This window comes from Dreissena polymorpha, unplaced genomic scaffold, assembly GCF_020536995.1.
Source record: "Dreissena polymorpha isolate Duluth1 unplaced genomic scaffold, UMN_Dpol_1.0 chrUn014, whole genome shotgun sequence".
Taxonomy (NCBI): Eukaryota; Metazoa; Mollusca; class Bivalvia; order Myida; family Dreissenidae; genus Dreissena; species Dreissena polymorpha.
Genome location: NW_026273328.1, coordinates 249,714 through 260,928, shown reverse-complemented (window position 1 = coordinate 260,928; position 11,215 = coordinate 249,714). Strand labels below are relative to the sequence as shown.

Sequence of the window (11,215 nt, the reverse complement as noted above, 5' to 3'; positions counted from 1 at the left end):
TCTTGGTTTAATCACTTTTCGAACTTACTAAATATGCATTCCTTTATATTGGGACATGTACATACAAGCGGACCTTTGAATTTATTTTTGAGTTTTTTTAAAAATGTTTATTTATAATTGCAATATAAACAAAACTAGACCCACTCCTACGGCAGCAAAATCGTACCTGTCCTTACATTGTCAAGTACAAAGGGAAACAAATTACTTTAATGATTTGCGTAAAAGTAAAGAATGGGACTGTTGTTACCCCTTTTCCAGTAGCTGTGATAAGGGACTTAAACAATTTTTATAGCACTCTTTGTTCATATCGTAATGTAAAAGCTGTTGGTTGTATAATGAATGAAATATGTTATAATTTGCATATATTGTCTGTACACTATGTACGATGTGGAGTGGGATGCCCTCGATCTACACCTATCGACGAGGAACTAAAATATATTGAACGGAAAAAAAAATCTGAAAAAGATAAAGACATTTAAAAAATATCAACAATTACCATCTTATACCATAAACACATTGAAACTAAAGATGTAAATAATATTTTGTTCATGTTTGTTTTGGTCATAAAAAAGAAATGGTTAGGAATATGAAAAAAAAAACTTAGATCTGTTATATCAAATTGATCACTATCTATTCAAATTGCTATGGGTTAGTGCCAAGGATTCTTAAGGTTCAGGGGAACACTTGTTGTAAGTTTGATAAATTCAACATAATAAACTTCGTTAAAAATTGTATTAGTTGAAATATCATTAGAATTTACATCATTTAACTTGTTTGAATTTAAATTGATTTTTAAGCTACGCTTAGTCTGAAATGAAAAACAAACAAGGTAAAATAAACAAAGAAAATACGCCCGACCAATTGAGCAGCATGAAATTGAAAAGCTCTGTATTGAAGTGCAACTAGGGAATGGTAGTCAACAGGACATAATCAATACACTATGGATCCGATTCACCACACATGTCGGAAAGAGGAGTGTAGAGGAACACTTCAATTACCGCTAAAATAAATAAGCCTTGTTCTGAGAAAACTGGGCTTAATGCATGTGCGTAAAGTGTCGTCCCAGATTAGCCTGTGTAGTCCGCACAGGCTAATCTGGGACGACACTTTCCGCTTTTATGACATTTTTTGTTTAAATGAAGTCTCTTCTTAGCAAAAATCCCATTTAAGCGGAAGTGTCGTCCCTGAATAGCCTGTGTGGACTGCACAGGCTAATCTGGGACGACTGTTAATGCACATGCATTAAGCCCAGTTTTCTCAGAACGCGGCTCATATTATTTCAAGCTTGCTCAAAAGAAGCATATTCACATTGAATTTTGTCTAAGGTAATACGCAAATAAGAACTTATGAAAGCGTTGTAAAAAAATAAATGATATTATATCAACTGTTTATAAATCCAATTACTTATTACCACACTTTGTCATTAAGTGAAGAAATATAATCACACTCAATGTAATGTGTATAATTAGCTTGGTTATACTCGTCATCCTTAGCCTGCTTTTGCGCATCACATAAAACAACACTCACTGTAGTAAAATACACTTGATATCATAAGACTTATAGTATTTGACATAAATATAAACTGTCGGGACACATCATCAAATCCGCTTTTTGGTGTCCTACCACAGCTTCCCAGTGTTTTATACAATCCCGTGTTTATATGAATCAGTTTATTGTTATGTATTAATTTGCATTATTAATTGAAATAAATGTGATTTAATGCCAAATATAGTATATAAAAATAAGCGTTTAGTTTAAACATATTTATTTCAAACAATACACATTGTTTTACACAGAATTACATACAACATTTATACAGTTAACATGTTTGAATAGGATTGGAACGAAAGACATTGTCTTATAAAGTTCTTCTCTAAGCGTTTAGGTAATCCTTTATCCTTTAATGCTTTAAATGATTTTTTCATCAAGCGTTGTATTAGTAAATTTAAAAGACACATTTAAGACTGTAAAGAAAAATCCAATGACAAGTATTAAACAAAATAGTTTTTTTCTGTTATGGAGAAAGTCGGTATCACCAAACCTTATAAATCGAAGATCGTACTGTGGACACGCCGTACACGTAGGGTTGAATAGATCTATGAGAGAAACTTTTGTTACAGCAACAATATGAAAGTCACACTGCGTGGCACTCTGTTACAACTCGCAGCTTCCTCGTTTACAAAAAGGTGAATTAAAACAATAAAAGTCGCGCTTATCTTTCGCTTGCAAAGTTTTGATTTGGAACGCGTAAACAAATATTAGCTACTTATTTATCAGCATTTGATATTTTTGTAAACAACAATCGGAAGATTTTAAGAGGTTCTTTATCGTCGATATAACTAAATGTTCATTATAAGAATATTTCATTTAAATGTAACATAATTGATAATATCGCGATACGTAATCGATATAGAGAGATTCTAATGACGCGATAAATGGCGGGAGCTTTAGCAAAATCATGCTGCACTAACAGGAGATGTTAAAAAAAACAGCATTATCACTCTTGTTTATGGATATAAAGCTTTGACAAATAAAAAAAGTGCGAATTAAACACAAAAGAAACGCCAGTTGCAATGCGAAATGAGACAAAAACTTGAATATGTCTAGGATCAATGCATTTAAACAGAGATTACTAATAATGCTTTTTAGTGTGACATTAACACACGCAGAAAAAAACAAACAAAGGTGAACAAAAAGTAAGAAAAGCTTAGTAAGAAAAACAAGGTCAACAAGGTTAATGTCAACATTCAACAAGGTAAATGTCAACATTAAAAAAATATCAATTTAAAAAGTCTCTTTCATATAATATTTAAAAGCCTCAACTTGTTTATGATATGTTAACGTACATCTCTATAATTTATACAAACAATAAGCTGTTTCTTTTAACTTCGATGCACGTTTATTCATGTCAGTTTAGATACATAATTTTGATATGCAACCTTTACACCAATGTGCATGCCCGAACATACGACCATCCGCCGGACAGTCGCAGCCATCCATCGGACAGTCGCAACCATCCGCCGGACAGTCGCAACCATCCGCCGGACAGTCGCAACCATCTGCCGGACAGTCGCAACCATCCACCGGACAGTCGCAACCACAAGAGCACATAATCAGCGAAGGACGGGGTGCATAATGCGAGCATGTGTGTTAATTAATGTCTTGAAACGAACGTGTTTTGTTTTTTCGTTGAAATGGCAACCACAAATACATTTACAAATTATATGTTTGTTGCATGTGTTTGAGAACATTGCCTCCGCTTTTATTTAGTTTTTGTCGATTTTAAATACCAGATCGTAGCTTTTAAAGTTATTAAAAAGCTATTATTATCAATGATCGAGAAAAAACACTGAGTCAGTAAACGCCCAGAAAAGAACACATACTCTTAAGCGCGATGGCAACCGCTTGAACAAGGTATCAAAAGCGAGTCTTTTATATATTCTATTCTCGTTATGATAACGTTTTATTTGATTTCGTTTGAGGAAATAATGAGCGATTGATAGTTTGGGGACCACTTGCATTCGATTTAGAATATGATAAGAATGAAATTGTCTGTGATTAAGATTGTTGGGGACCACTTGCAATTCATACAATTTTTTCATTACTGGTTATTCATATGCTTATTAAGAATGATTTTGTTTATGTTTACCTGTAAACATGAATCTGTAAATAAATAATACAAACGTAAATTGCGTATAAAAGACTGTCACATATTGTATGTACCCCATTTAATTTTAGACTACGTTTTTGACGTAGTTTTTGCAATTATTACCAACAATTTGGCGGCGGCTAAAGGCTCCCGACATAAATGATGTATGAATTTTGCAATGAAACAGTCGAATTGATATAAAATGTTGGTTCTTACACACGCTTATTGATGTCATCAGAATGTACCACAAATAGTGGCTTTACTGTACTACTATATATATTTGATTATTAACTGTGCAATATCAGCAATAATCAGCTCGAGGGTTACATAAAATAGTTGTAAGCTTCAAACCTAATTATCAATTCGATGACATCGGTTGTATAAATATAGGTGGTGTGGTGCCGAACTCCATTATATCATTTTTTAACAGTTCAAACGTTAGTCAAAGACCGTTTAAGAACGGTAAACCATATTTCATACAATTATAGTTCTGCTTGTTTTGCGTTTATGTGTGCTTGGTCGCGTCAGTTTGTTGTTTGTAAACATTTTGTGAACATGGTCACGTGCCATCAATGAAGGACGTCCTAAGTACTGAGAACATGGTCACGTGCCATCAATGAAGGACGTCCTAAGTACTGAGGAGTCTGCTGCTCACTCATGTTGGACTTTGCCTTGTTTATATCGAAGCGTTGAACAAGCTGAATTATTTGTAAACTTAGTAATATAAATATGTGTTGAAAAATACTCATTATATAAACAAAATTATCCTAATAATTATTTACATAATGATATAATATTGGTATGTCTTGTATTTGCCAACAACGATATTTAGAAGTTTAAATATATTTAGTTTTTTGCATCCGTGTAAATAGTAAAACGTCAATCAATGAAACTTCAGAAGTCTGCTCATAAATTAATATGTTTTCTCATTAAATACTTTTAAAACAGATGATTTACGACAACAATGTTAACAAAATATAAATAAGATATAACATTCTCTTTTTTTATAACATCGGGTCAAATAAATGTTAGGTCATAGATAGAAAGCAAAAATATTATTTTTATTTGTTATTAATGATCAAATACACAACGTTAAGAAAAACAAAACACGCAAAAACATTAATCATACGTTTGAGTATAATATGATTACAAAGTCAATAGTTAAGCTAAACTTGATGAATGTTCATGTGAATGTGAATATTTGACGGCCGCAACTGCCTGTTCCAGCGTGTATTCCCCAAGCATGCCTCCGCACATAGTCCGGGAACACGCAATATACATTTTAATGTTGCTTTACAAAACTTAACTGGATTAATGGTCACGCCCACGTGTAACATTATTCAGGGAAAACTTTAGTTTTGTTATTTTACTTTTGCTATGAAAAACGTGCACAGTACATTATCACATTGCTAATAAAAGTTTAATTATAAAAATAGTGGCGCCCGTATGATTTTGAAAGGCACCTGACTTGGAAGCTGAGTAGCTGAGTGTATCCTCATCAAGGACGTGTTAGACAACAGTCCAGGAAAACTATATTGTGGAATCAAAATATAATAACAACGCTTAGACGTATAAATGGTAAATTGTAATTCATAAATAGTAACGTTCATGTGATGTTGACGAACATGACCTGTATCTAAAACTGTAAATGTGTATTGAGCTAATTAGCTTAAATCGGCTTATTCGTTTGAACATTTCATCCTTTTGAAAGGAACAAGCTTTGAGAACTGTTTATCAGCTAAATAGGCAAAGTCTGGTAAATCGGCTTATTTTAGTCATCTACTTCGTACACAAAGTGACTTTAATATCTATTGCCCCCTACTTTGCCAGGTGGTTTTGTTTGAAGAGTCTTCGATACGTTAACATGGAGGATTCTTCATTTTAAATCGCAATTGAGATGGCAATTTTAAATTACAGTATTTAATTTGTATTTTTATATTGTTTTTACTAAAAAACTATCGGTGAGGGAATCATTTAAATAATAGAATAACACTTCAGCTAAGATTTACGAATGTTGACATCATGCAATATCATAAGCGCATGTCGTATAAAATGCTTAGATCATATTGCAGGAAATAGCAATTGTCGATCTAAATGAATACACTGTTTCATAAATGAGTTTATTGTAGTCACTCGGACGTTAGTGATGTGTATATACACACGGATTTAATTATGTGTGTTATATTCATGGGCACGTGCCGAATAGAAGAATATACAATTTGTAAAGATTGTTTTAGTATGAGGGGGTTTCCAATGATGCCTTACCATTGGTTGGCGTTGAAGGATATAAAAAGAGGCCGTATTAAGGATGATTCAAAAACACGACAGTATATCGTTGTTTAAGAAAATTGCGGTATTGAATTATCGGATACGTTAATAATACGATCATATATTATTTGAGGTAATTTTGACTTAATGTGATATTTTTGGGAAAATATGTTATATAACATTATGGACAATCGTTACAAATTTATAGTGAGACACAACAATACAAATTAAAATTCAGTTTGAAGCAAAGTAAACAAACAACAGTTTATGGAAAAAGTCACTTAATCTAAACTCGAATATTATTTATATGCCTTAACGTTGGTTTGTTTGTTAAATCTCTGTACAATTATGACGTTTCAATATATTATTTTCCATAATTTTGATTTACGAGGCAATGCACAAAACACACACATATGTTTATGTTTCTGTCTTTTTTTTTGTTTCCATTTTGTATGTGGGGTTTATACAGTTATTTGTTTTTATATGTTTTCTGATAATATGAAGATGCATTCAAATTTATATATTGGGATTAATAAATCGCGTACCTTAAATAAAAGACGAGAAAATAAGAAAATGGAACTGTTCATGAACAATTTCTATATGTTACAAAGTTCGAATAATATTAACAAACATTACATAAACGGAACACTCAAAATAATTTTAATAGCGAGAACAAAGTTGAATGTGAGAGTAAAACCTTATGCGCTAACACTTGAACAGTTATTGATGTTCAATATTAAAGCGTGTTTTAAACGATGCTCAAGTAGTCAACGTATTATTTAAATTATGATTGAACTGCGTTAACCACACGCTATTAAATCTTATCGATATCGCTTTATGATTTTCAATACACACATCTATATTCATAGTATTATGTCAAAATCAGGAATGTTATTTCGCTTGTTTAAATATAAGTTTCAAATTCATTTTATAATCTTTTACAATTCTGAGATTCGTTAAGAAAACTAAAATGTGTTTTACAATATTAGGAGTGTGACGTTAAAGTATTTTCATATAAAAAATAAATATATTACAATGTTTGATCCTGTTAAATGTTTATTGTATTATTTTGATTGAAATATTTAATTTTACCTTATTCTGATTTATTGTGCGTAAGATGTGTCAATACTTAAAATCGAATATTACAAGTTGAAAATTAATACAATAACTACCATTAGAATCTGTATGGCTTTTCATATGAAGTATGTTGATACCGTTTAAATAACCTTCAATACAAGCATTATTTTTATTTAAGTTAGATCTGCAAAACTGACAAAAAAAATCGAAAACTATGACTGCGTTGTCAGTGAACGGGTCAACAACGCTCTCAGGAACCACGTTGACGTCACCATACCAAAACGTCTCAATGGCATCGAAAGTCGTGGAAACCACCGTGTTGTGCGTCATCATATCCATAACCATTGTGGGCAACGTTTGCCTCTTTGCTGTTGTGCTGAGGTCAAAGGCACTTCGTAATCTGACCAACATGTTCATCCTGGGCTTGTCAACTGCGGGTAAGCTACAAATATGGTCTCTGGGCGCTTATTAATAAAAAATACGGGATGAATATGTAATACCATAATAATTCTGTTCTAAAAATAATTAGCTATGAAGACTGGTATTAGACACGTAGTGTGTTTAAACATGTCGTTAAATATAAAAATACATGAAATATCAGACATCAGTGTTGCAAACACAACAATCATGTACACATTTTTCTGAATTGATTGTTTTGACAAATAATAAATCTTAAATAATCATGATATAAAAATATGAGGTCAATGCACGTCTAACACGTGATGCAATCGCTGTATTCTCGGTAAAATGACTGTGGTGTGAAACAAAATGATATAATTATGGGCCTCGCTCTTTGAAATGGGGATTTAATGCATGTGCATACAGTGTAGTCCCAGATTAGCCTGTGCAGTCCCCATTGGATACGTATTGTTTTATTTCAACTCTTGCGATTAAAGCAACTAAACATATAGACTCGCGGGTGGGTTCGATCATCGAACCAACCACATAAAAAAATTTATTAGGTAACGGATTACGTTTGTCAGGCAGTACCTCTCTTCTCTTTTATTATCAAATAAATCAGATATGACAATAAGGGTGTTGATGATTTTAACTTGCTATTATATATTTATTTGCACTAACCAACAAAAAAGTTCATCGCATATTTCAGATCTGCTCGTTGGACTGACAAACATGCCAATCACGGTGTACACGATTATCAAGGGTCGATGGGAGTTTTCGCACAGCGCTTGCGTATTATTTGGCTTCTTGAACATGATAACACTGGTTACGAGCGTCTTGTCGTTATGTAACATTTCTATAAATAGATACGTCATGGTGTGTTATCCACAGAAGTTCAAGGACATCTATACGGTTCGAAACTCTGTGTTTATGATTATAGGTCAGTTGAATGGCTATACTAGCTAGGGGTAAATATTTAATTTTCGAATGGATATTCCGTTCATTGAAATCTTGTTATGATTTAAAAACGTTGACAATTTCAGCCTGTCTTTATGCTACATTTAAAATTAGTATTTGTTATACAACGTTAACATGATTAAGTAACATGAAGACGTTGACTTTCATGTTATTCAGCACAGTCAGTCAGGTGAAAAGAATTGAACGACTGAATTCGGGATTATAAAGTTGATAGCAACCATAGCCTTTTATTATAACGTAATAAATTTTGTACTAGTTCTAAAAATTATCATGACAATATGATATTCTCTATTTCAGGTGTTGTTATATTTTCAATTCTACTTTCCCTGCCGCCTCTGATTGGTTGGTCTGAATATGTATACACGCCCTCGCATTCGTTCTGTTTCGCTGATTGGCAGAACCACATGTACTACGCGTTCTTCATGATTGGATGTTGCTTCGGGATCCCTTTCATGGTCATGTCAGTTTGCAATGTGTTAATTTTGAGAACCGTGAGGGCGAGCAGACTTCGTTTAAGAAACCGTCAAAACATTGGTACGCAAGGAGCACATATATCAACTGAATCAAATCTTGTGTCGTTTAAACGATTTACTTTAATCTTGTCGTTTCTTAAGTCTATGATAGAAAAGAAGAACAAAACAAGACCAGCAGACTCACCATTGGTATCCAATAACAACATCCATTCGGAAACGGAAGCGAGTTCAGCACAAACACTCTCTATTGCTGATTTAAGTACTGCTGCAAACTTGGATTCGTTTCACAATACATTAGCACCAAGCTCTCATGAGACTCAAGTAATCTCCAACTTCGTTCCTGCGACAACCACAACCCACACATCGTCTTCCCAGTCACCAAATTCCACATTAAAGCACAACCCAATGAACAGACTAATTAATGAAAACTGGCAACAGTCGTCAGAAAAACAACACCCAAGCAGAGAGTTACCAGAGCCTTCAATTTCAATTGAAACTTCCTCGGACGTGTCGCTTGTCGTTCCTTCAAATTCAGAAATAGAAATCAATGGTCAAGGTTGTAAACATGACGTTCAAATGAAGATTCCTAAATCGCGACAGCCGTCGTCTAGACGACGAGAAGAGATACGACTTGCTTTTTCGCTCACTATTATTGTTGTGGTATTTGTCATATGTTGGCTACCCTACTGTATAAGTATGCTACTTTCAATATTTTACGCGGGACATGTACCAAGAGAATTTCATATGTTTACAATAATAATAGGCTATGCAAATAGTTGTTGCAACCCGATCATCTACGGTGTTATGAACAAACGATTTAAGGTGGGATTTCAGCACATTTTCTGCTTCTGGAGAGACAGGAGTTGTACATGATGCTGCGTTCCGACTTTGATAAGCCACATGTAATGATTACGGCCTTGTTCTGAGAATTCAGGCAAAGATACGGCGTTATGCGTGTCGATACGTTATGATACGTTAACTTGTTCAGGATTTGACAATAACATTTGCCCGGATATACGAATAACTAATTTTCTAAAATCGCATGTGTGTGAAGTGTTTGATTGCATATCATATCGTGTGTCTTTGTCTTCATTTGATAATGTCTTTCATAAAAACGGTAATTATGATTTATGTCAGACAAATAATGTAGTATTTGCAAATATATGCTGTGTTAGTGGGCCTTTTACACCCTGTAATACGGTTTCTTCGCGAGATGCATTACAATGATCTGAGCATTGTACTATGTGATAATAATCTGTGATAAACAAAAAGGAATTTAGTTGATATTTGTATTTACCTTATTTCATTATGCTTCAGAAAAAAGTTTGTATTTACCTTATGTTATGTTTTTCTTGTGCACATTTAACCATTGAGTACTTACATTTTCAATAAAATCTCATGTTACTTCTGTTTTATTGCTGTTTAATTCGAAACAACATTGTATGAGGTCAATGTGTATTTACACGTGTATGTGAGTATTTATTTATTGACTTGAAGTGTGGTTCGACGCGTCATTCAATCTTGTGCATATTTAACCATTGAATATTTACATTTTCAATAAAATGTTATTTACTTCTGTTTTATTTCTTTTTAATCTTAAATAACACGCTATAAGGTCAATTTGTATTTACACGTGTATGTGAGTAATTAATTCTTGGTTTAAAGTGAGGTTCGACGCGTCATTCAACCGGTTAAATTCACCAATAAATTACACAGGCCGTTCTAGGGCGACGACCTAAGCTTAAAATATGTTTGTGCTTTATGCAGTGTTTTATATACTACCCTGTATCGCATGGTCGATCGGTCACTTGCATTAATTAAAAGACTAGAGGTTGATAAATATGAATATGTGTACGAATTCATGTCCTTATATTTGTCTGGAGTTTCAAAATCTCTATAAATATATATATTTATTTCTATTAAAATATGTGACATGAAACACATTTGTTCAACATGCATTTTGGGTAAGGATCGCAAGTCGTATCATAAGTGTATATGTGACTGGTATTATCGTCAACGGTTGTGAGGACTTCGATTGCAATTAGACACATATAAATGTCTTTTGATGGATATTTACAACTAATTGCACGAACATTTTGAACCTATAGTTCCTTCCTACATGTACAAATACCGGTACTTTGAATAAAATATTAAGTGCATCATAGCAAACTAATAACATGACAATAAATATTACACTTATAAAAATCAGAATTTGCTCACCATTGTAAAGGTATTCTTATGGCTCAAAGCTCGCCAACATTAACCTATACCTTTATGAATGAATATTACATTTCGTTCAATAAAATAGAATCCCGGTGACGTCACGAGCGCACCAGTCATTACTATCAGCCGGGCAAATATTATCATATCA

General features: G+C 33.2%; 1 protein-coding gene across 2 annotated transcripts; it reads left to right on the top strand.

Annotated features, from left to right (window-relative positions):
- The first annotated feature begins 5,802 nt into the window (after positions 1–5,802).
- LOC127863546 (alpha-2Da adrenergic receptor-like) lies at positions 5,803–10,248 on the top strand. Of its 2 annotated transcripts, none has more exons than XM_052403099.1 (4): positions 5,803–6,050; positions 7,177–7,431; positions 8,103–8,333; positions 8,669–10,248. In XM_052403099.1, the coding sequence occupies exons 2-4, from the start codon at positions 7,209–7,211 to the stop codon at positions 9,715–9,717; spliced, it is 1,503 nt and encodes a 500-aa protein (XP_052259059.1). In that variant the 5' UTR covers positions 5,803–6,050; positions 7,177–7,208; the 3' UTR covers positions 9,718–10,248. The 2 variants fall into 2 exon arrangements, with proteins under 2 accessions (XP_052259059.1, XP_052259058.1); XM_052403098.1 differs by having other exon boundaries at positions 7,173–7,431.
- Positions 10,249–11,215: the final 967 nt, after the last annotated feature.

Excerpts from the sequence above, each read along its gene's own strand:
- LOC127863546 (XM_052403099.1), top strand. The coding sequence starts at position 7,209 with ATGACTGCGTTGTCAGTGAACGGGTCAACAACGCTCTCAGGAACCACG. Across the intron at positions 7,432-8,102 it reads CCTGGGCTTGTCAACTGCGG|ATCTGCTCGTTGGACTGACA; the intron begins GTAAGCTACAAA and ends CGCATATTTCAG. Across the intron at positions 8,334-8,668 it reads CTCTGTGTTTATGATTATAG|GTGTTGTTATATTTTCAATT; the intron begins GTCAGTTGAATG and ends TCTCTATTTCAG.